Here is a 26,154-nt window from a genome sequence, read left to right on the forward strand (position 1 = left end):
TGAGGTTATTATAAAACTAAATACTATATTATTACCTGAGGCTGAGCTTTAAAACAACCTTGAAATATTGGAAAGAAAAATTCTAAAAGCTTAACCCATACTATGAGAGAAAACTATAAGATGTGGGGAATACTTTGGGACTATTTGGGGATAAAGTAGCTACATAGTAAAACAAAAAGATTGGCTCAATGGGAGTACAAAATTAATAAAAATTCCTAGTATATTTGTGGGGCAGAAGTTGAGTTGGGGTCTAAGTATCAAGACAATCATAGGTCAGGATATGATAGTAGGGGCCCCTGGCTAGCTCAGTTGGTAGAGTGTGTGACTCTTGATCTCAGGGTTGTGAGCTCGTCTCATGGTGGGCATACAGCTTACTTAAAAAAGAAAAAGAAAAAGAAATCAAAATGTGATAGCAATAAGAAGTATGCATTAAAAAGAGTAAGAAAGAAATGTGGGTGGAAAGAAAGAAAGACAGGCAAATATAGAATTTAGCTATATTGGAAAACATGGCACACGAGATCTCAAAAATCACTTTTCTCACCAATACTAGTCATGCATCTATTAGAACGTTATGTCTCATTTTAGTCCACATATTTAAACGGATGTGAAGAAATGGAAATGGATTTGAAGAAGAGCAACAAGAATGATTGAAGGGCTAGAATATATATCCCGGGCTGAAAGGTTAAGAATCTAGTATTGTTTGGACTAGAAGAGAGATAGGTAAGAGATGATTTTATCACTTTCAAGATATAAAGGATTTTTGTGAAAGAAAGCCCCCATTGGCGATTTCTCAGGTCTATAGAGGATGAAAAGAAAGCACAAAGGAGCTTAAGTTTAAGCAGAAAAGATCAGGTTTGGATAGAAGGCAGATGTCTCTGCCATCGGGGTGATGAAATTTGAAATGACTTCTAAAGGAGACTCTGAGCCAGGCAGCCATCTCAGTCTCCATGTTGGATGCACGGTTGAGCAGGGAAAACGAGTTTGAGAAAGATGACATCTCTCAGGGGTCAGCAGACTACCTCCTGCAGGCCAAATCTGGGCCACCATCTGATTTTTGGATAGCCCATGAGCTAAGTAAGGATCGCTTTTACATTTTTAAATCATTAGAAACAAATCAAAAGAATGTTCCATGACAAAAGATAATTATATGAAACATGATTTCAATGTCCATAAATACAGGTTTATGGGAACACAGCCATGCCCATACCTTGAGGTATTGTTTGTGGCTACTCAGGTACATTAAAGTGCTCGAGTAGAGTAGTTGTGACTGAGATTGTCTGGTCCATAGAACCTAACATCGTTATTATATGGCCCTTTATAGGAAATGTTTCCTGACCGCTGACCTTCATGATTGTAGCCACTTACGGAATACATGGAATTCATCCTCCAAAGTCTAGAAGCTTTCTTTGTTGTAATAAAAATGGACGCCCCGGGGGTCGGCTGAGGAATATAAGCGGCACATCCTTTGAAGTGTCTTGGAGAGAGCTTTGGGTCCACAGAAAAACACGCCAATGCTGTTGCTGCAGTAGGGTAAGACAAGGAAAGCTGTTATGATGTAGGAGCAAGGCTAGCCAAAAACCAAGACAGAGTTATAAAATTAGCGAAGTGCTCAGGCTTGTGACTTAATTTATTTTTCTCCACTCACTTCCTTTTTCTTAAGTTCTCTCTCCTACTCTCAGTGCTGTGCTCCCACCCAGGCCCCAGAGTCTTGAAAGACCCTGAAACACACAGGCAGGGGGAGCCCAGAAGATTGAGGGTAGCAGAGCCATGATGACTGGGGAGGGAGTTTCAGTGACAGAGGTGATTTCACTCGGATTTCTGGTCAGGTTGACCCAATTATGTCCTCCTGGATTGGTGACTAGAATGTGAGGTTCCTGTTCTGCTTTACTCATCACTGTCGTCCCAGAGCCTGGAATAGTGCCTGGCACACAGTAAAAAATGCACAATTGTTTGAATGAATGAATAAACGGTTCCATCGATTATTATCTGGATGATCTTGGACAAGATCTCAGTCTCTGCATGCACAAAACAAAGAGATCAATGACTACATTATATGTTTTATTGAGAACAAAATGAGATAATGCATTCAAAAAGATTTTATAAGTGTTATTGTTAACATCTTGTTCAGCTCTGCCTTTTTATACATAAGAAAATTTATACTAACGTGATAGTAACTTTGTTTTTCCGATTGGAATGCCTTTGGTTTTCAATGAAGGCCAAAAAAGAACAATTGGAAAAGGAAAAAGACATTGCTGAAAGTGGAGTCACCCAAAAGCTGTCATCTCTAGTCATGGCATTTCAGAAAATGGTGTGGAAGAGGTATTTTTGCAACTAGTGACTGTCCCAGGGCTGCTCAGATCCCCTGGGACCATGACTGCCAGCTCTGCTGATCCATAAATAACACACTGGTGCAAGGATTCAGGTTGTCTCTGGAAGTCAGCCGCAGCTAGTGTCTACAGGGACTCATGGGCCATGTTTTCCCTGGTCTTGCAGTGTCCTATTCCTTATAGCACTTTTCCAATCTCTGGCACAAGCTGAATTAGTTACTAGTTACTCTAGAGCAAAACCTCTCATACTTTGCTGTGCATAAAATCACCTAGGCAGATTTTCATAAACGTAGATTCTCAGACTTGAATCCAATCCAAGGAATGCATTTTTAGCAAGGCCCCCAGATGATATTGAAGCACATGGTCCTATGAGACACACTTTGAGAAACATTGTCTTGAAGAAATTCCTAGGATTCTAGGACCAGCCCACCTAGCATCTCTGCTCCTTGATAGCTGGGTCTTTTTGGGAAGTTCCTTTATAGCCTCATTCTTCTTAGCTTATATGTTAGTATGGTTCTCTGCCATGTATCCAATCCACATTTATAATTATGTGTTCGAGGATCATAATAACCATGGTAGAAATTGATGGTCCAATTATATTTCAGACTCTAGCTTCAAAGGAACTTATCAAGTGGACCCAATTGTAAATGACGATATGTTTAAAATATGTAACTACTATTTTTGAAGATATTATTCCTTGGTTAAATTTGAGAAAGTGCCTTTTTAGAAAGTATTTTCCACTGAAAAATATGAGTTTATGACTTAATGAGCAACTTTAAGGTGTTTATGGAAATAGAAGGCACTAGTTAAGAATGCTATTGGTTCTACCACTCTGTTGCTGAGGAGCTTTGGGCACATATATTGTCTTCTCAGAGCCCCTGTTTCTTTATCTATGAAATGAGATGCATTATAATACCTAGCTTCTAGAGCCTCTGAGAGGATTAGACATGACATTGCAGGTGCAGCCTTCTGTCCTGTGCTTGGTCTTTGGTGAGCTAGTAACAGCTTATACTCTGACTCATAGGATGTCTATCTGCTCCATGGAGCTGAATAGAAGATGCAGAGTGGGCTGTTAACCCAATGATGATTATAGTTCTCCTGGATCAGCACTCCTGTACTGGGTTGTTTGAATTCCAGAGTGAGACATTTTGAATGATCGATGGGTCAGGCGAAACCCTTCCCAGTGAGGAGTCACAGCTTGGCTTTGTGTCTGATACCCAGAGGTGGCCCTGCATCTATGTTCAAAGACGCCGTTATGGGTGGTGATATTTTTCCATTCGTGTAGGTGTCACCAAAGAGATTGCCCACTGGCTCATTCCCAACAGGCTAAAGTTGCCCTTTCGTTTGCAGTTGTAGTGACTGTTTGCAGATCCTGAGGATACCCTTTGATGCTCTGCCTTTAAGACTCCATTTCAAAGGCTTCTGATTGCTGGTGGCCAGGTGTACCACTGGTGTCCCCAGCAGTTCACAGCAACCCTGCCTCTTTTGAAGTTGTGGCTATTACACTGCACAACGAAGTACACACTTTGCTGGATTCATGTAACTGTCATGATGATGCAGTCACCAAAAAGTCTCACAAAGGCCATTCATTATCTACCTTCCGCTAAGGCAGAAAGGCCAGTCCTTCACTAGCACTCCCTTTATTACTGTCCCCTGCGCACGGCAGTCTGTCGCTTGCCTGGTTTACCCTCCTCGGCATTCGTGGTTTCAAGCGTGGAGATTTCTTGTCACGGATGCATACTGTGTGAATCACAGAGCTGAGAATCTGCACGAAGTGGGTAAGGCACAGATGCAGCAGCATTTTTTTTTTTCTTTTATGAGGCAATGGACAAGTGCAACAGAACTCTAATGGGATTGGTAGAGAAAAAAAATTCTTCTATAAAGTTTAATTACCCACGATTGCTTAGAATTAAAAAAAAAAAAAAAGATTCCCTGTAAAAGAAGTGTAAAAACACAAGGCACTATTCTTCAGTTTACAGCCTGCAAGCTGCAGAGCTTGCACATGAATGAGGAGCCGGATCCAGGACAACATTAGCAGCATCGATCAGTCTGGGCTACTGACTTTGATGAGAAAAGGACAAATTCTACATGAGCTGCAAAGATGGTTTTAACATTAACAGCATTATTTTTAGCTCTGATAAACAATAAAGAGAATCCTCCCGTTCCCCCTCTTATTTGCTAAATAACTATTGTGCTCTTTTCGGTGGGGTTGATGCATTTTTCAAAACAGTTCAGCGATGCCATGCATGAAAGGCATCCAAAATGTCACCCACCAGGAGATTTCTGCTCAGCAGATATATGGGAGAGTGGGTGTGCCCGGGAGTAATCCACCATCTTGCTGGATTCCCAGGTTCTGCTGCCTTGAGCCTTTCTCTCTTTAAATTGTATGTTTGTTTTTATGTGTTGGCTTTTATGCTTGGTAAGTTATAACCCTGTAGGGGCAGACCCTAAACCCCATTTAAAAAAAATCAAATTACTTTATACCCTGAGTGCATTCTGCAAATAAAATCGATAAACAGAAGCTTCCCGTGGATTTATGGAGGCTTAGAAAGAAGACAAGGAGGGCTACAAACTTGGTATCAGACAATGGACACAACTTCTGGTTAATCTTTCCTAGTGAATGTTTTTCATTAGAAATTCCTCCCAATGAGTCATCGTATAATTATATTTTGTACAACACCTTCTTTTCACAACCACAGATGATAATTATGTTGGCCAGCTTTTTTTAAAAAAACCCATTTTGCAGTTGATTTGTAGCAGCCTGCTCTGTGACTTTTCTCTGTAACCCAATTAATCGGTGGTTCATTAGGAGATACAAACATCCCTAATGGTGCTTGGTCACCATTTGGAATTAACTTGCCATTCCCACCAACTCCATTTCCTTTGGGAAAAATTAGGAATCTAATCAAAGCTTTTCACATCCTTCTCATTGTCCCTTCATCTGCTGATGCTGGCCACTATGCTCAGCTCTGTGGGCACAAAGTTGCTGCCTTTGAGGATGGCCATGGTCAAATAGAAAACTAAATAAGAGAGAAATAAAAGTAGGTGACTTGTAGCATTGGATGCCAGGAAATGGTAGAGCCATTTTTCTGCCCACCGTCTCTCTGTCCCCTCTTAGATAAAACAAATATATATATATATATATATATACACACACACCTTCATCCAGAAATATGATAATATAGTTGCCATACTCAATGATTTTCTAGGTAATACCATCAAAGACACTTTGCCGAGTAATGACAAATCCACTTGTGCTCACACACATCCCTAAACTTCGCTACCAGAAATAAAGCCAGTAATTTTCACTGAATCTTCACCTGACTGTAACTGGAGAGCTGGATGTTTTCTGGTGGAAAAGTACTATTAAAATATGCTAACAATATCCCAGTCATAAGTTAATGGTGGCTTTATTTTTCTCATAAAGCTATAATTTATCACATGTGGGATTTCCACTTAGGTCTATTTCTTTGGGTATTCTGAACATTTTAGTCACATAATGAATGTTAAGAATATCCTATTAGATAGAGAGCCCTGTATGCTATAATCAGAATGTTAATTTCTCAAAAATATCATTTAAAAACATTTTGCACATATGCATGTACAAATGAGAATTGGAGAGTGTGCACACAAGCAAATGTGGTTCCAGATGGACACATTTACTCAATTTAGTTTAAAGGTATTTTTACATTTCTGAAAACAATGGGTGGTCTAAAATACATTCATGCAATATGGATTAGAAGTTCCCAATCATATGGTAAGTCGGCACCTTTCTTTATCGTTGGGTTGGATTGAACAGTTAGTTCTAACAAATGGTAGTACTCTTCTAGTCTTTATTTATTTCTTCAGGATAAGAGAAACACTTCTACTGAAGCTATGAAGAAATGGCCAAATCTTCAAAGTTTTTATGGTAATTAATTACATAAAGTTTTACATCTATATGGCATGGTGAAGTCATTAGCAGATAAGTCAAATGTGGCAAACTATAAATACTCTGTGAAATATAAGATCAAAGATCGAAGTCCTATGGAAAATAACTTTATTCAATTAATTAAAAAACAACCGATCCATAGATCCAGATGGTTGACTACATGCACAATGCGTTTGTATCAAAAAAGTAGCAAGCTGTGACAAAGATCTATTTATTTTCGTTCTTGTACCTTCTTGGAAATGATTTCCTGATTTTCTGAATATTTTGTTAAAGCTTGGGAACATATCGAGAACATTTACAAAAAAAAGGCAATACAGCTATTTTTGTGAAAATATGGATTAGGAAGACTTGACTATCAATGCCTTTTTATTTAATTAACTTAACCATATTTTAGTTGAGAGAATGGTTTTCATCGTTTTGTGTTTGAAGTACTTTTCTGTGCTTGCCCAATTCAAGCAATGTAAGCAAATGTCACATGCCTGTGAGTTTGGGCATGCCAGTTGAAGGCTTACTTTCTATATGTCCACTTACTAGTTGTTGATCTCTTTTAAAACTATACTTGCGTTTAGTTATACCGCTGATAAAATTACAAAAATTAATTCAAATAAAAACAATAGAGTACACTTTCCCATTTTCTACTTTCAGTCTTTGATCTCTTTTTAATTTTTTCCTCCCCTTTCCTTATTTGTATTCATTTTGATGCCCATCAATTTGTTTCTCTATTACTGTTATTTTTTGCAATTTTCTGGTTCCTTTGGAGCTTGCACTATTCTCTTTGATCTGCTTCCCTTCAAGCTTTATTTTTGGTGCTGTTTTTCATGTTCTGTAAAAAAAATACATTTTTGCCCTTCTTCCCTTTATTCTTTTGATTTAACTCCTTCTTAGAACAAGAACAAACTCCAGCTTTGAGTGAACAGGTAAATGTTTTTAAAAGAGTAAGCCCTAAGAATCCTTGGCTTCGTGCTGATGAATAGAAATGGTTGAGAGCCTACTTCAAAGGCCCTCAAGAACAAAGAACCTTTTCTAAGACCACTAACAAATCCACCAATTCTTTCTGACCCATCTTTGCCAAAAGATATGAGCTAATGACAGGAAAGACCTGTCTTGTAAGAGTAGCCAAGTAGGCTTGGGAACAAACATATTCTTGACATAATCAAGGAAAAACATACTGTTTATCTCTTTAATAACCATCTTTTTTTTTTATAACCATCTTGAGGAAAATTAATGTTACTTTGTCCTTTGTGCAGAACAATAATTGGATTGTGTGTTTCATTTATATCTGGACAAAGGCCAGGATATTGAAATACTTCTCAAAATTAGATTTTCTTGTTTAAAAATTAGATTCTATTGGCATTCTCTTTCTGAGATTTCTTCATTAAAAGCTTCATTAAACATAAATCTTCTTTTACACAGCAGAAAACAAAATTATTTTAAGAAGGTCATTTTAAAAGTCTTTTGGAAGGCGGTGCTAAGCTCTTCACTGGTGACTTGTCTTACTGAGGATCTGGCATTCCAGGGAAGAAATGATCATTGATCTTTGCCTACATGTGTCTTATACTAATTACATTGATAGTTGGAGTTATATAACAAGTTGTGTTCTAGTGTCTAAGGCCATTACAAATAGACTATTTTCAAAATTTGGGTCTAGGAAGTATGCTGCAGAGGCTTGATTCAGTGATAACCTTAGGGGGCCTCTTTTACTCTGGGGGAGATGAAGTCATCCATCAGGAAGAGTTTATGTAGCTAATGTGCTGAATAGCTCAACTGGGTTTCCAGTACATTTACATACTAAACTTTGATTACAGCTTCTGAAAAGGAACATGCACACTCTTCACAAAGGCAACAAGACAAATGACAACTTTGTGGTTTCCCTGCCTTCAGACTGTTTCCTATTCCTCATTCCCTGCACGCTTGGACAGACAGGCTTCCCAGCACTACCCGACATAATTGTTTGGGCAGAGTCAGTGTAAACTCAATTCTGTACTCGGTCTCTTGGTGCTGTTTTTGGCTCACACCTTTCTAAGGTTAGGATGATAATTAAGTGGTTTGGTTTGAAGGGCCTTCCCCACTGGGCCGCAAACTTCACGTGTAACAAAAACAAACAAATACCACGTGACACATTAATAAAGGGTAGTCATATCACAGAGTGGTCCTGTTTATACGAACTTAAAGCAAAGATGTATGGGTCTCTGTCGAAAGCCTGCAAGTGAGAACATTCACTCTATAATTGAAAACTAACTCTATATAACATTTATCAGATGAGCAGATTTTTTTTTTCCAAAGGGAGAAAATACCCACAAAAAAAACAAAACAAAACAAAAAAACAACCCTGGCAGTGGTTGCATAGGAACTTGTAACATTCTGTTAGTTTTGTACCTATAATCTTTTAAAGGAACTCACAGATAAAATGATCCAGTCTCTGCCCCTGGACAAGTACCTGATGGGTGGGAGATGAAGGGTAGTGACTTCCAGGCTCAGAGAAGGTGAGGGGTCTAGGAGTTGGGCCTGGACGTTGAACAGGCAGCACAAGGAAACCAAATTCTGAAGCTCTGGAAGCTGGGATGGACTCAAAGCATGATATTTAGAGAGAAGACAGGACACTGGAACTGGGTTCTGGGCCAAGTGTCAGCAAGAGTCAAGGCAAGGAACAAAGTGGAAATGGGGGAGTTTCAGGAGTGGTGCCTGGAGAGTCCCAGGGCTGCTTGCTGTGGGCTTGTCCAGTCTTATTAGTCATCTGAGGCCGAGCTGGAGGGTGGGAGCAACTATACAGCTGGTCTACTCCCTCCTTTATTCCTTCCCTTAACCCTGCAGTTAAAGGTGAAGATTTTCTTGGCCTCTCTTGTTGGATATCTTTTACACTCAGGACAATTCAAGGTCAAGAGAAGGTCTCCACTGCTTCCCATGGACTCTCTCCTGGGCTGATGCAGGCACAGTGTGGTCAGGAACCCAGGGTCTCTGCAGGGAATGCTCTTGCTTTGGGTCTGGTGTATCCTGCACAGGCTATCGGGGTTGGCTGGGGATCTCACAGAGCTGCAATTGGGCAGGCTATGAACCTTGGACTAGGTCACTCCTTCCACACATCCCTCACCTACCTCCTTCCAACAGCAGGACCAGAGAGATCTCAAAAATTTAGTGATACTTAATGAAAAAGAAAATGGAATTGTTCTGGTGCAAAGAGAGTGTAATAAAAAGATCAGAAAGAGCAGCCAAAGTGACCAAAAGAGAACTAATATTCACCAGAAGAGTATTCCATGGAGCAGAGAACATGCTGGGGAATTACAGAAGGCTTCAGAAGGCAAGGACCCTGATGAGAGACCATAAAGCAGCATCACCGGAACTTCAGGGAAAGCTGGGAACAGGGAATTAGTCAGAAAGAGCCTAGGAGACTTTAATTCACTCTTAATGGTTCAATACCGATAAAGTGGACAGAAGAAAGGTCAGGGTAGAGAAGATGTAAATGACATGATTAATCTGATAGCTACGAGTAATTTACATTAAACTCTGTGACCTGCACACAGAGGATATGTGGTCCTCTCCCTCGGATATGGTGGTTCTTTGAACTCCTGTCCATCTGAATTTGCTTCTTTGTCTATCTCATCTAGTTTCCTGGTTCTAGCACAGTTCACATCTAATATCTCTCACGTGTGTGTCTCTCCAGCCTGAACTCCTCCGACCCCTGACTCATATTCACCTGCCTACTTGGCATCTCCAGTTGGATGGGTAACAGGCATCTCCAACTAAACATGACAAACCGACCTCTTGATATCCTGTGCCTGCAAACCTGTTCCTCTTAGTCATTCTGAAATTAGTAAGTGTAACTGCATTCTAGCTTGGGTCACGACGCTCTCGCGTCTAATCCATCAACAAGCCATGTCAGCTCTACCTTCCCCAAATACCCGTATCCAATCACCTCTCAGCACCTACACTGCTCCTAATCCAAACCACTACCACTGTTTACCTCTTCCCTGGCCTCTCCATGTCTGCCCTGGGGCACTTATAATTTATTCTCTCACAACGGCCAGAGGTGATATCATTAAACATAAGACAGATCATGTCACTCTTCTGCACAAACCTTTGCGTTTCAGTGGCTTTCTCTCAGAATGAAATCCAAAGCCTTGTAATGGTCTGCAATCGTTCCCCGCCCCTCCCCGACCCCGCCGCCGTTGCCTCTCCCATATGCCTTCTGCCACTCCTCCTCTAACTTAACTCTGTTCCAACCTCACTGGCCTCCTGGATCATGCCAGGAACAGTGTCTGCTGCCTCAGGATCTTGGCGCATGCTGTCCTTCTGCTCTTTCCCAGTTATCTACATGGCATACTTCCTCACTTCCTTGGCCTTTCATCAAATATGGAAACCATTCTTTCAACAAAGACAATATTAGGACATACTGACTTTTAAGAACCATAGATGATAGGGATTCAAAACAGAGACTGAGTTAGGGGACTTAGAAAAACAATGATAAATATTTGCATTAGTGTTTTGCACTTTACCAAGCTATATATTTTTTGAATTATGGAAACAACACTGTGGCCGCATGGGATCATTTACATTTTAAAATGGGGCCCCAAAGCTCAAACAAGCTACTATCTAAGAGCAAATACTCTTCCTCCTCCATGTTGAAATTTATTATATAATGATGATAATAGGGTAATAAGGGATATAATAATAACGATAATAGCTAATATTTACTGAATTCAAAGCACTGTTTTAAGCACTTCACACGTATTTTCACAGTTAATCCTCACAGAAGCCTGGGAACTAAGCACTAATATTTAATCAAAGCTTAGAGAAGGAGACTAGGTCAGTGGCAGGATAAATAACCAGTCCAAAGTAAACAGGTGGTTAGGAAGGGGCCAGGATTTACACCCAAGCCCTCAAGCTTCAGATCCTAGGTCTTTAACCCCCCATGTTAAATCCCTGCTTGGTCTGATAACATTTTTTTTTGTCTGCTTTGCTAAATATGCTAGATAAAGTTTTCAGTTGGACATAAGTGAATTCTCCAGTTGTATAAGTTGAGATCAACTGTGTTTACTGAACATTTCTTCAAGACCTAGGTAGTTTAAGAAATATCATCTTAAAAAAATAAAAAGAAAGACAGAAAGAAAAGAAGAAAAAAAAAACAGAAAGGAAGGAAGGAAGGAAGAAGAAAGAAAGACCATATTTGATTGAATTTAAGTGTGAAAAATTTCAGTGTAAGTGCTAATTGTCAGATGCTATAAGCCAGTCAAGCCAAGGCCCGTGGTTTCTAGAATACCCCATGACCACCATTTCTCAGGTTTGATGTTTTCTCTCTAAACAAGGTGTCCACTACTATGCATTAGCAGCTTGCCCCCTAGACTTTTCCACTTCAGCGGCAACCCCCAAGGAGCTTCATGAGCAGAGAAAAGAGAGCGCCTTACCTGGGGTGAGCATAGGCCAGCTGCCGGAACTCATTGCTCCAGTTGGGTCTTCCATAGAATGTTTTCTGCTTTAACCCTGTGACCACGTCAGTATTTTCATCCCAATGTAAAGCAATGTGAACAGCCTAAAATAAAAGTTGTGGTATCAGGTGACATTTAGAAAAAGAAAAAATAGGAACCTGTTTCTGAATAAAAGAACAAGTAATTATGTTCATTTGTTGATTGAACATGCAACAAATTTCCTTGTGTGGCTAGAGATGCTTATCATTAATATAAAAAAAATCACTGATTTTGCCTTTTGGGATAGACATCACATTCTCATTTCTCCGTGTGTTCCACCTTGGGGATGGTTGAAACAAAGAGTTTGATGTATACATGGTTGATGTGCAGTAACATGAGCCTGGGAGGATTTTTTCTTGACAAGGATGCAAGTAATACAGTAAATATGGTCAAGGGAAAGCAAGCAGTAAGCTACTTCTTTTTTTCTGCCAAATTTCTCAGAAATTAATCTCTACCTCTGTCTCCATTCACTTAATATTAAACCTTAGGGATTTGAAAAGGGTCCTGCCAGATTAAAATGATAGGAAATGTTCAGGAAGCAGCCAGATCTTACAATCAGATCAGCCTACTAGGATGAAACGGTTTGAAGTGTACTTTCCAGGTTCAAGTGCTAGGAGGATGTGGAGTCTGGCAGTCAGACCGTGGTGGCCAAGCACAGGAAGGGACATGGTTAGAGCTCTGTTCCTAGCCATGTGCCTTCAAATTATACAAGTGCACCCAGGCATCAGGTAAGTAGTGGCTTATAAATAAGAGCCTGGGGCATAGCACTGCCTACTGATGATTTTTTGAGTTGTGGAATCCCAAAAGCCACTTTCCTTCTTACTTCCTGGGATTTGTGTCTTCAATGCTCCCCCTAGAGGCCCCGACACAGCTCTTGAGTTCACATGCTTCACCCATTGGTGCTCCAATTGCTCATGGCCTCTGACTCATCCTGCTCCTGACCAGTTTGGCTAACAACCCTGTGGGTCCAACCTTCACCTCAGGTTCCTACTGCACACTGGCCTCCCAGGCTGGCCTTCTTATCAGTCTAGGAAAGCAACCAGGAGCAGAAGGGGTGAGCAGAAAACAGTGGAGAGGCCCCAACAGGCATGACAGTGATGGTCGACAATGTGCTGTCAGGCACGTCTGACAGTGGGGGTAGGGTGCGGTGGGGGTAGGGAGGGGTAAGGATCCTATCAGAATGGAGTTTGGAAATAGAGCCCTCCAGGAGACAGAGCTATAGCTGAAGGATGGCAGGATCCTCTCCCTGAACAGGTTTGTTAAGACAGAGAATGAAGCATGAAATATGAGACAAGATCTTGCTCAGGAACAAGAGTTGAGGATTGAGCCTTGAAAAAGAGCAGAAGCCTTGGTACCAGAACTGGGACTCAAGGTCAGAGTTGTGTCAGCCTCCAGATTAGAGCATCCCATCAGTATTGCAGCCCCAGAGCCCTATTGCTTCAGAGTAGGATTGACTGGTGCCATACAGTCAGCTGATTTCAGCTGTGGGAAGAAGGTGGAGGCAGCCAATTTACTTTTGACAAACTGCCAAATCTAATGACCAAGTCAAGTCCATTCTCCTTGGCTTCTCTGCCAACCACAAGACTGAACAGTACTTCTCCTTGATTTTATATGCATTGCAAAATCCTATTTCTTTGACTTATTTCTGACTCTTCTTTTCATTCAGCGACAAAACATTAGATTTGTATTTCTGTGATATTCTCCTGTCTCACAATGCAGCTGCCTTCCCAGTCTCTAGTCCCCTTTGGACCACTACTCCCCAAAGAAATTTCATTTTCAATTAGCATTGTCTACAAAGATGACTCCCAGCTTTCTCCCTGATGCTCTCATTTTCTGGCCCGAGTAGAGTCCTGGGTCTTAGACTCTCCAAGCATATTTTTAAGTATTTTTTTTCTGTAAATATGTAAATACTTCGAGTGAGCAACACAAAAAGAAAGAGAGAAGGTCTCTGCTTTGTGAGGGACTGGTCTTTGAAGGGAGGGGAAGCCCATGTGCACAACCTCAATGACATAAGTCAGACCCTGATGCTTCTTTATGAGAGACAGAAACAAAACACCCTGGAGAGGTACACAGGTTACACTGCTGAAACCTCAGATACTTTTGACTAAGAGAGCTGGGGATAGCCGTACAGGGGACAGGGTTTCAGAGAATCATTCCATGCAGTAGGCAGTGGGGAGGACAGAGGACATTAAGTGACTCCCTCCGGGAGAGGGGACATAGGGGGAAGACATGGAAGTGCACAAATATAAGGCATTGTTTGGTGGTTCTAGTGCCAGAGGAGCATGATGGGAATGCAATTGAATGAGCCAGTTACCATCAGGTCAGGAAGAGCTTTGAAGTACTTGCTAAGAAGTCTTGAGTATTATTTAATAGAAAAAAGGGCCCCTTTCTACTCATGTTAGTGGTATTGTTGAGGTACCAATCAGTGATGTTCAATACATTTGGAATTATGTTTGTTCAAAAAAAAAGGAATTATGTTTGTTCCATATTTCTCAGCCCAGTGTTCAATTAATCTCCAAACCCTGTTGATTTGCCCTTCATAATACCTTTTCCATCTGTCCCTTCTGTTCTTGTCAGTCTGCCACTTTGAGGTTGTTGAATTCAGTTTAACAATTGGCTATTTCTAAAGCAGCCTTTTGATTCCTCACTGACAGAACACACCAATTATTTTTTCCTGCAATTTGAGCATCTAAAGAGTTTCAACATGTCACGATAAAGATTTAAGAACACTTTTATTTTAATTTACAGTATTCAGTAAAAAAAAAAAAAAGTATATCCTAAAACATACTTTTAGAAGGAGCAGGGGTGGGATGGAGCAGAGTTGTGGTCACAAAATCCAACAGGGCCTCAGTCTCAAAACTCCCAAATAACTGGGAATTCTTAGATGGATGCATGTAATAAATTCACTTTAGAAGCTGAAGAGCAAGTGCAGAAGTGAAAAGTACAAACAATGGCTGTGTCTGTACTTTATCAAGTGGATCATTAGTCAAAAATCCCATTTGAGGGATCCCTGGGTGGCGCAGCGGTTTGGCGCCTGCCTTTGGCCCAGGGCGCGATCCTGGAGACCCGGGATCAAATCCCACATCGGGCTCCCGGTGCATGAAGCCTGCTTCTCCATCTGCCTGTGTCTCTGCCTCTGTCTCTTTCTCTCTCTGTGACTATCATAAATAAATAAAAATTAAAAAAATTAAAAAAAAATCCCATTTGAATAAGAGAAATGCTTGTTTGGAAAACATAATTAACACTATTTAATTCATTAAGATGTTTTAAGCTTCAATCCCAAGGAAACTGTATTTCAGATTATCCCATAGGAATAAATATTTAAGGCTGACTGCAAATAAGACCTTAGAAATTCATTTAGCTGCTGATTTTTAAGCTAAGTCTTGCTCAAAGGTACAGAGTCAAATTTCAGTGATGTCCCATAGAGCATTGTGTGTGTGTGTATGTGTGTGTGTGTGTGTCTATGAGAGGGAGGCAGAGAGGGAGACAGCAGGAGTACCTACTCTCAGGAACACATTATTTGTAAATTTAGTGATTAATGCAAATTTTGGCTCAAACATACTTTCCCTGAGTAAATATCAACAGGAACAACCATAGAAATGCTGATTAGAACACGCATTTCATAAACCTAGTGATCACTTCATCACTAGTTTCCATATGCGAGGAGTTAAAAAAGATTTAAAACTTAGTAGTTATCATTCAATATAGTCAACACTGAAAATACTACCTTAGTGCAACATTTTGTTATCTGTTATTTTTGGTAAATTCAACCTTAATATTTCATTAAAACAATACACTGCAAAACATGTGCCACAACAAAAGAGCCTCTTGATCTTAGGTGAATGAAAATAGGTGCACACAACTTCTAAGAATGCCTTAAGATAAAGAAATCTCTAGATAAATCATGTATTCATAATGATTATTTTCTGTAGATGTTCACATACTTCACAATACAAAATGTTGAATGTAAACACTCTGGAATTTTTTTTTTCTGTCAACTCAGAATAGCTCAAAGCATTGAATTAGAAACCAATCAGCAGCTGAACAAGACTATACAGCTAATTAGTAATATTTGCTTGATGTCACTAAAATGACAAATGCAATTTTTAGTGACATAATTTTTTCCTGGATTTTCATGCTTGGGATTTTCTTCCATTAGCCAACCTCTTTTCCAGTCTTCTTTCCTATTCCTCAACAAGTTAACTGTGGATTTTTTTTTTAATTTATTTTATTTTTTTTATGAAAGGCACACAGTGAGAGAGAGAGGCAGAGACATAGGCAGAGGGAGAAGCAGGCTCCATGCACCGGGAGCCCGACGTGGGATTCGATCCCGGGTCCCCAGGATCGCGCCCTAGGCCAAAGGCAGGTGCCAAACCGCTGCGCCACCCAGGGATCCCTTAACTGTGGATTTTTAAAAATCACTATGATTTGAATAGTTCTTTCTAATCTGATTTTATTCTTCTTTCATTTTAAGAACATACAAATAATTCTTTCATGCCACCAGATAACTATATAACTCATTATTGACACCGTCCCTCTTTTCTTTGCTCTATTATTAGATGACTTATGTAATACTGATTATTCTGAGTTTTATCAATACCTGATTTTCATCCCAGCTGGTGAGAAATATATGATAGTTCAGAAAATGAGCTTTCCCTCGCTCACTCATAAGTGTTTCCAGTGAGAGTAAGAGATCAGCAAACCACTCAAAAGCCTTTGGATCGTGGCAAATCCAGTAGAAATACACCTGTCAAGAGAGAAGACAAGAGAATGGATCTGTCCCTCTTTTCATAATGTGCTGATAATCACAGACTACTTTATCTCCATTAAATTATTTGAGCTCAAATGGGCACTTCTGCAAAATGACATACTTCTCTCTGCCAGGGAACAGTCACACTGTGATTTCTTTTGAAAAAATTCACATTGTGTTTGAAAAAGTCCAGAGTGAATTCAGAGTCAGGAGTCTGTGGGCTGTTGCCAGTTTCACTGGATGAGGATCAATTCACCACATTCCTGGCTGTGCTTCTTTTGAATGAGGTTAATAATCATAACTAGCTGTGCCTTTCATTGCTCCCAAAGGGGGATAAACCATTAGACCAACCCCCTTAATTTTTACTCATGACCTAAGCTCGGGATTTGAACTCTCTTCTCCAGAGACCCTAAAGGCTTGTGCACTGATCTACTTCGCCATCATGACTTCCGACTTCCGAAGGGTGGAGATTATGGAAATTGCAGAATCAAGTCACACACAGGCCAGAAGTTTTCCCTCAGTCAAACATATCAGTCTCCAAGAAAGTTGGTAGGTGTTGGTTATGGTTGTGTGTCAACTACTATAATGAAATTATGTCTAGGAGCATTCTTTTTTAACTCTCTGTGTTTAGTAAATGACATGTGACAAGAAGTAGTCTAGATTTGCTGAAATAAAGGCTTAGTTTTTGTGCTTTGAGTTTTAGGTAATTGTATCTAGAAGAAACCACAGGAGATAGATCTATTAATTCTCCTGATTTTTCTCACACTCCTGTTCCTTGCTCCCCACTACTGTTTCCTTCAATCCTTCCCCAAAGAGACTTCTCTATAGCTTAGCAAGATCTACCAGAGAATCGGCCTTTACCTCCATCAGGAAATATCTCCTCCAATAGATGCTGTACTCCTGCCTCCCCTCTCCACCAGCCAGGCTGCAAGCTTGCAATCATGATGAAAGTTATACATGAGGTTAATTAACAGACCAAGTTCATGAGGAAGAAAATTCACAGAATATATTTCAAGGCTGAATATCTTGCCTACTTTCTCCAGGTTTGTGCAGGAATTTATAATATTAATAGTAAATAAGAGTGAAAGCTAGTGAGGGTAAGACCTTTTCTCTTAAAAAAACAAAAACAAAAACATAGGGGAAGGAGTAAAAAGGAGAGAGAAGCAAATCATAAGAGACTCTTAATTATAGAGGACAAACTGAGGTTTGATGGAGAAGAGGTGGCTGAGGATGGGCTGGAATGGGTGGTGGAGATTAAGGAAGGAAGTTGTTGTGATGAGCACTGGGTGTTATATGTAAGTGATGAATCACTAAATTCTACTCCTGAATCCAATATTACACCATCTGTTAACTAACTAGACTTTAAATAAAAAAATGGAAAAAAGATAATTAGAGCCCGATATTTGATGGACAGCTATGGCTCAGGAGGCACTTTTGATTCTAACCTCAGCTCAAATAATAATCTTTAAGTGTCTTAATCCCCCAAAGGAGCACCTATCTCTTCACAGTTGTAAATGTGAACCAATGGTTCCTTCTATGGAACACCTCATAGACCCCCACAAGTATAGTGATTGTGTTCATCCGCTCCCTTGTTGGCTCAACAAATGTGTATTCCATGCTTATTCTATGTCAAGACTACTCTCCTCTCGGAACTTTAAGAGCAAACAGAAGAAGCAAAAATTTGCCATTCTCCTAGCATTTGCATGCAGAGGGAGAAGAAAGATGGTAAGAAGTAAAGCATAGGGTACTTCTTTTTTTTTAATAAATTAATTTTTATTGGTGTTCAATTTACCAACATACAGAATAACACCCAGTGCTCATCCCGTCAAGTGTCCCCCTCAGTGCCTGTCACCCATTCACCCCCACCCCCCCGCCCTCCTCCCCCTCCACCACCCCTAGTTCATTTCCCAGAGTTAGGAGTCTTTATGTTCTGTCTCCCTTTCTGATATTTCCCACACATTTCTTCTCCCTTCCCTTATATTCCCTTTCACTATTATTCATATTCCCCAAATGAATGAGAACATACACTGTTTGTCCTTCTCCGATTGACTTACTTCACTCAGCATAACACCCTCCAGTTCCATCCACGTTGAAGCAAATGGTGGGTATTTGTCATTTATAATGGCTGAGTAATATTCCATTGTATACATAAACCACATCTTCTTTATCCATTCATCTTTCGATGGACACTGAGGCTCCTTCCACAGTTTGGCTATTGTGGACATGGCTGCTATAAACATCGGGGTGCAGGTGTCCCGGCGTTTCATTGCATCTGTATCTTTGAGGTAAATCCCCAGCAGTGCAATTGCTGGGTCGTAGGGCAGGTCTATTTTGAACTCTTTGAGGAACCTCCACACAGTTTTCCAGAGTGGCTGCACCAGTTCACATTCCCACCAACAGTGTAAGAGGGTTCCCTTTTTCCGCATCCTCTCCAACATTTGTGGTTTCCTGCCTTGTTAATTTTCCCCATTCTCACTGGTGTGAGGTGGTATCTCATTGTGGTTTTGATTTGTATTTCAGCATAGGGTACTTCTGAGAGTGATAAGTACTATGGAGAAATGTAGCTGGAAAGGGCTGCAAACTAAGTCAAAGGGTCAAGGGAAGGGAACGTTTGAGCAAAGACGAAAGGAGGCAGAGGGATCATGGTTGAGGTGGGAGCCCTACAGATGAAGGGAGCCAGGAGTGGGACCTCTGGGGAAAAGCCAGGAGGCCCGCATGCCTGGAGCTGTGAAGGAGGGAGGGCACTAAGAAATAAGGTCTGAGGGGAAGGCTGGGAAGTACAGATGTGCGGCTTGGGCCATCCTGACTTTGACTCTGAGTAATATGGGAAGGCACTGCAGGGCAGTGAGCAGGGGAGTAACAGGATCTGTGGAAAAATCAGGGGAAAGGAACCCTGGAAGAATGGAGGCCAGGAGGCTGATTTTATATCCCATGTTAGTGATGAGTACTGCTAACTTCTTTCTTTTCACTTTGCATGGTACCTGATCTAAATTAGTCTTTGAACACCATAGCCCTCCTTTTGACCTGCCTTGCTCCCTGTGGAAACAGAAAATCTATTGACTGAATTTAATACCATTCTTACCAGTGCACCTCCCCTTCCTTCTGCTCTCAATAGGTTGTTTCACCTAGGAACATTGATGGTGGCATTTGGATTAGAACAAACACCATTGATTTATTTTCTTTTATTTCCATTCCTTAAGGAACGTGCTTAAAATACATTCATGTAGGAAAAATACCCCATTTACTTTTTTTAAAAACTTGTCAATTTCAAATCCCGTCTCAATCATCCTTACTTGAAAAATGCCCACATCTTAGCTTCCTGCTCACACTGACCCTTATCCTTTCAACTAGAAATCATGCCTGTCCTTGCTTTCTTGTGGCTTAGCAGTGTGTCAGCGTTCTTAGGGCTTGCCAAGCCTTTTATACTTTTTACTTCCTTGTAATGGCTTTGTGTGTTTTTCCCTCTGTAATTGACTTATAGGTGACACTGGGCAGCTTTGGTGCAAGAGGCAATGAAGAAAAACTGAATAGGCTCAGAAGTGCTTCAGGCAGAAAAAGAAGAAAAGAGACTTTGAACAGAGAAAAAGGCTATTTACTTTGACTCTCTTTCATCCTTCTAACGGTGAGGGACACTCACTGTGAAGGGACAGGGCAGTTCTACTTCTGCATTTCGTCCAGTAGCAAGGACCTGGTCACCGGTAGAACAAATATCCCAAACAACAGGCTACCCCTCTGTGATCTTCCCAACACTTACCCTTCCTCAGCCTCCCAAAACAAAAAGTCCTGAAATCAGTTACCTGTCTCAAGCTTGGCTTCCAGGGTTCTGCAGCTGATAGCAGAGGCCCCCAATACTTAAGGTTACTTTTTTTTTCTTAAGGTTACTTTTAAAAGAAAAGTTTTGTTAAACAAAGAGTCATCCTCAGTAAAGAGATGAAAGTTCTGAACTTTCATAGCAACAAAGTTCCTGCTTTTACAGAACTCATCTCACACATTTCTGTAGACAAAATGGATTCCCAGATGCTTCTGGAGACCACTCCAGGAGTGTACAATGGTTTTAGGGGAGTTCTCTGTGCATATGGCCTGTCTCAGGCCTTCGTGTCACATTGTTCCCGGCAGGGACCACCATACCAACCTCAGCCACTCCCACCTCTGAGGATGTGGGTCTGGGCAACATGCAGTTCTGTGATCTCTGTGAGTACCACTTCATCCCTATGCTCCCTGCAGCTGGGCTTCTCTCTAAGAATTCTGCAGACTTGTACTTGGACCAGGTTAGGTTGATCTGGGGCCAGAAGGGAATGGACTTGTGCTACTTTTTGAGAAAAGATTTCAGAAAATGAAGTAAGAATAGCTACTACTCTATCCACAGATACTCCCTGTCTCATGGCCTGGATAGGCATCCCCAAACACAGGCGGAGGACATAACCACAAATATAATCTATATTTCTTTAGATCCCAAATAAATTTCCTGAAGATGGAATGGGGACAAAATTTATTCATTTATATGTCTATTTATTTATGGCCCAGGACCTCTCCAAAGATGGAAATTTTATGTGAGGACACAGTTTTATGACACACTGTGGCACAGTAATTAAACACTGTGAGACCCTGAGACTTCTAACCTGTCCTAGACTCCCAGCTTCAAATTTTAAGGCTGGGTAACTGGGGGCAGGTTTTTTTTAACTTGAACCTAGATTACCATGTGTATAAACAAACAAAACAACCCTCCAAAACAACAACTTATGAGATTATGGTGAGGATGAAAGAAATGGTTCATGGAAGCATCTGGCACAATGTGTGACACAAGCATTAAGTGCTCAGAGCTGTTTGTTGTGATTGCTTCTCTCTTTGCTGTCGTTTGGAGGAGCTTACAGAATGAATGCTACATGTTTATATTAGAGACAGCAAAGGGAATCATTTGCCTTACTTGGGATCTGTGTTCCCACAGGGCACTTGTGAATCATACAGGTGGTGATCATTGAGAAGAGGTGAAGCTCAACTTTATCTCTAAGATCTGGGAACCTCAGCATTGATCATAAGGATGTAGTCCTGACAGAGGAATCCCTTCATTAGCAAAGTGCACACCAGGCTCTGTGTGTGCCATTTTATAGGGTGCCAAGGTTAACCTTGACCTTGACCAATGCCTCTACCGAGAAGAAGGCCAGTGGAGTTGCATTGTGACTGCTTTCTTCTGGACAGCATCTTCTGTTCCCCACAGTTATGAGCTGAATGTTTGTTATCATCTCCAGATTTATATGTTGAAACCCAATGACCCGATGTGATGGTATTTGGAAGTGGGGCCTTTGAAAGGTGGTTAGATTTAGATGAGGTCATGAGAATGGGACCTCTGATGATGGGATTAGTGTCCTTCTGAGAAGAGGAAGAGACCAGGATCTCTCTATCTCTGTCATGTGAGGACACAGCCAGAAGGTGGCCATCTGCAAGCCAGAAAGAGAGGCCTCATCAGAACCCAACCATGCTGGCTCCCTTATCTCAGACTTCTAGCTTCAAGAACTGTGGACAAATACACATTTGTTGTTTAAGCCACCCAGTCTATAGTATTTCTGTTATAGCAGCCTGAACTATATGCTATATGCTAAGATATCCATGCTGTACAAAATAATTCAGAGCTGATAAAACCTTCAAACAAATAGGGTGATGGAGACTTTCCACTGAGGGAATTGTGGCCATTTAAAAAAAAAAAAAAGAATTCTTCTCCCTAAAAAGATAAAGACTGTGACTGATTAGAAAATATAAATAAATGTTTAATATCCTCAATAAATGGTAGCTATTATTGTCCTGGTTTTTATTTTGTTGTTGTTATTGCAAAGGTCTTCCTGAACGAATATAATAACAAACAGATTTTGGAGCAACTGTTTCTTCTTATTGAGAAACTTCCTTAATGTGGCTTCCATGTCCCATTTTTAAGGAAAATATAATTATAAAGTAGTTTTTCTGGTTAACCATTATCAGACTGAGACCAGTCTTTGTAAATCATTTTAGTCTCTGAAATCTATTTCTTTCTTTTTTTTTTTAAGATTTTATTTATTTATTCATGAGAGACACATAAAGAGGCAGAGACACAGGCAGACGAAGAAGCAGGCTCCCTGCAGGGAGCCCGATATGGGACTCCATCCCAGGACCCTGGGATAATGCCCTGAGCTGAAGGCAGATACTCAACCACTGAGCCACCCAGGTGTCCCTGAAGACTTTTTCTTTAAAAGTTCTTTAAAGTTAATTATTTCATGGCCGTACTACTGCCCTGCCCTGTGAGTGAGGGCCAACATCATTTGTGCCTCAGTTTGTTTTAATTATAGTTAATAAGACTTGTTGGACAACCAAAATGTTCATTAATAATAAAATCACTACATCAATTGTGAGATATCTATACTTTGGAATACTCTGAAGACAGTAAATAAAATGAAGTCGATCGATAGGTATTGACACCAAAGGTGCTCTAAGCGATATTATGAAGGGCAACAAAAACAAAACAAAGTGTATCTCTTTCTCTCCAACCACATCTCTACTTATTTGTATATAAAGTAACACACTGTATATGTGCATGGGTGCAAATATGTGGAGAAGGGATGGAATGAGACATGTTCCACTGTTCAATGGTGAACCCTTAGGGTAAGGTGGTGGTGGTTAGTTTGGGGAAAAAGGCTAATGAAAGGAGATTTTTTTGACTGAGTATTTTATTTGAATCTTTTACAAGGACTTTATTGTCTGGTATTCCTTGTGTGGCTAATAAGCCCAAATATTAAAACTATTAATTCTGGTTACCTCCCCACAGGGCAATGGTGAGGCCTGATGGGAGACTGAAGTCTTTTGAGGCTGTCTAGTGAAAGATGGGAGGCACAGGTGTCTTCTGGGGGGGGGGCACATGTGACTTCATGTACCCCGTTCAATTTATTACAACACTGTCAGTGGTTAGCAGAGAGATGATCAATTTTAGGAATAGCCAGAGCTCCAGTGTGAGGGAAAGGGAAAGCAAATAATTTCTCAAACTAAACAGATTAAATTAAGTGCATTTTTCATTCATTAGAAAAGAGAGCAGGCCCTCCTTTGTTTTATTAATATATTTAAGTAGGGTATGGATTTTTGCCTTTCTTGGCCTCTTTGCCTTGTTCCCACTGGCCTGAGCTGTCTTTTTATTTGAATTATCTGTTTATTATATTAGGTTAAGGACCCAAGGCCATCTTGCATGGGACACACTATAAATACCCATTATCATGGTTATGTATTATTGAGGTGATGAAGGAAGACAATTTATGAAGAAATGCGATTATCTCGGTTTTTCTATAATCTATCTTATTATAGTCTAAAGATTACATATGCAGTGAGGAAAAGGAACCAAATCTTTCAGTTGGCCATTCTCTCAGCCCTGTTTACATGGCTGTGACATTAGGGGAACTAAAATGTATAAGCCAATATATTTGCCCCTGCCATCTCCCCCTCCCCATTTGTACACACCTATTTCATTCATCATTTTGACAGTTTGCACAAGCAAACTGTCCTAATTTTTTTCAAGAGCTCTTTTCACAAATTGAGTGTGATGTGGAATTAATCATCCCGTTAGGCAGGCGTTGGAGGATGTTCATCACGATGGGGCATTTGCACCCCCAGCGGCTCAGTGTCCTTTGAGTTGGATCACAGAGATGCCTCAACCACTCACGCCTCCTTCCCTCATCCCAAAGGAGCGGTGTGTGCTCATCTGTGTTCAACTAAGTGAAGTTTGGCTCTTATTCGTGTGTTGAAAATACCCTTTTCACATATTACAGCTTTTCCCCACTTTTTTTCCCCCAGCAAGCCATCATTCTACTTATTTTTACTTTGCCTTCTTGGGAAATTTCCTTCTAACCGCTTCATCCCCTCCTCCCTACCATCTTTAAAAATAAAAGATCGTTAGAAAGAAATTTTAAAACACCAGCTTCAAATAGAAAGTGCTACACATGATCCCAGAGAAGCAGCAGGCATCCTATTGGCTATTCTCCTGCATTTTAGAAATGTTCTAGAATAATATGGCAGAGGAGAAGGGTAAAGAGATATAGTTTGCAATGGTAGCAACTAAGAAAACTTTGCAGGTGTTTTTTTTTTTTATTGTAGACTTGCAACATCAGGCTAGTACGTAAAAATGTACACTTTTATGCCAACTGGTCTCTTATACAGGGAGAAAATCCCACCTAATTGCAGTTAACTCTTTAGGCTTAAATTTCCAGCTCTGTACCCCTATGCTGCATTTCCCCTTTTGCTTATTACAGAAGAGAACAATCTGAAAACTATAGCCCAGATCTATAATTGTGAAGACATTGTTAGATAAATATGTACTGCTGTGCTCTGCTGCACTTTAAAAATTATATAGATGCCGACAGTTTCGTGGAAAGAGTATTTATATCTCAAACACATGTAGGCGGCCCTGACAAATATTAGTTACATAAGCCTAATGATAGCTGTACTCAAACAAATACAAAGTGGCTTTAAAACAGAAAAGCTTCTTAAACTTTTTCTCTTGCATGCAGACTCGAAGCAGGTGGGTCTCAAGTGGAATTTTCAGCAACAATTCTCAATAGCATGAAATCTCACTTTTTGCATAGAAAAGGCCTGACATGGAAATTAGAAATGCATGCTTCCATCCTGACTTAGTGGCTAACCGATTGGGTGACTTTGAATAAAACACTTCCCAGCCTAAGTACAGATGCTGACTTTCACGGTTATATGCAGAGCTGGGGGTTTATGACTTCTCAAGTTATTTTGTGATTCTATGCTTTTAGTTTTCTTTCTCCCAGATACCATTATTCTGACCTTCATTTTCAGTGGAACATCGCCCCAATATTACCCTCAGTTTCCGTAAGATATAAAAACATTTTTTTTTAAAATTTCCAATTTCTTGGTTTCTGATTTTTTGGGGGGATAGAGATCAATGTCCTGGTTTTATAGTTTTGTGGTAACTGCTTAACCCTCCCACTGAAACAGCCTTGAGAAACCCTATAAACAGAGTCCAGAAATAACAATAAAATAGTGAGGGAGGAGGTGGTATTAGGATTTTGTGGGTTTCTGTATAGACCCTGAGATGTTGTGGCTTCTTACAAGAATTTTTCCTATTTGTAGTAAAATAATTGGAACATATTACTTGAATCATAAAATTACTGAACAAATAGTCTTTTTGGTTAAATAAAAATGGATTAATCTTAATAATCTAGAATTTTATAAAAAATTACATAGAAGCCATTTGTTCATTTTGGCATGTAGATATTTATTTACTCATTGATTTACTCAAAAATTATAGCGTGCTTGTGTGTGTGTGTGTGTATCTCATTATAAAGACACCCAAAGAAGTCATACTCAAGGAGCTTAGAATATATTAGGGGAAATGAAATCCTTTGTGAACATGATATAAAAGCGTAAGGATAATAGATATTGAGAGAAGGGTGAGGAGTTGCAAGTCTGGTGTGAGGAGAGTGAGGGGCTTGTCATGTCAGTGTCAAAGGGCCTGGCACGTAGTAGGTGCTTAATAGATATTCACTGAGGAAATAACTGAATGAAAGTGAGACACGCAATCCATCACACATCTCCATGTGAAATATAACGTGACCTCCAATGTTGTGAAAACTATGAAGCAAGAAGCTGCTTCTGTGGATGGGTTTTACTTGGTAGACAGTGAGAAGAAAGAAAAAGCCTGCAGGGGATTGA

At 40.3% G+C, this 26,154-nt stretch overlaps 1 protein-coding gene across 1 annotated transcript in view; it reads right to left on the reverse strand.

Moving 5' to 3' along the window:
- Nucleotides 1–1,393: 1,393 nt before the first annotated feature.
- Nucleotides 1,394–26,154, reverse strand: part of NOX3 (NADPH oxidase 3) — a 58,204-nt gene continuing 33,443 nt past the window's right edge. The window contains exons 11-13 of the mRNA XM_055311630.1: nucleotides 16,318–16,464; nucleotides 11,658–11,782; nucleotides 1,394–1,520 (exon numbers count right to left, since the gene is read on the reverse strand). Coding sequence (XP_055167605.1) covers nucleotides 1,394–1,520; nucleotides 11,658–11,782; nucleotides 16,318–16,464 — 399 coding nt within the window. The remainder of the gene's footprint in view (nucleotides 1,521–11,657; nucleotides 11,783–16,317; nucleotides 16,465–26,154) is intronic.

The sequence above is a fragment of the Nyctereutes procyonoides genome, unplaced genomic scaffold (genome assembly GCF_905146905.1).
Source record: "Nyctereutes procyonoides isolate TBG_1078 unplaced genomic scaffold, NYPRO_anot_genome, whole genome shotgun sequence".
NCBI lineage: Eukaryota > Metazoa > Chordata > Mammalia > Carnivora > Canidae > Nyctereutes > Nyctereutes procyonoides.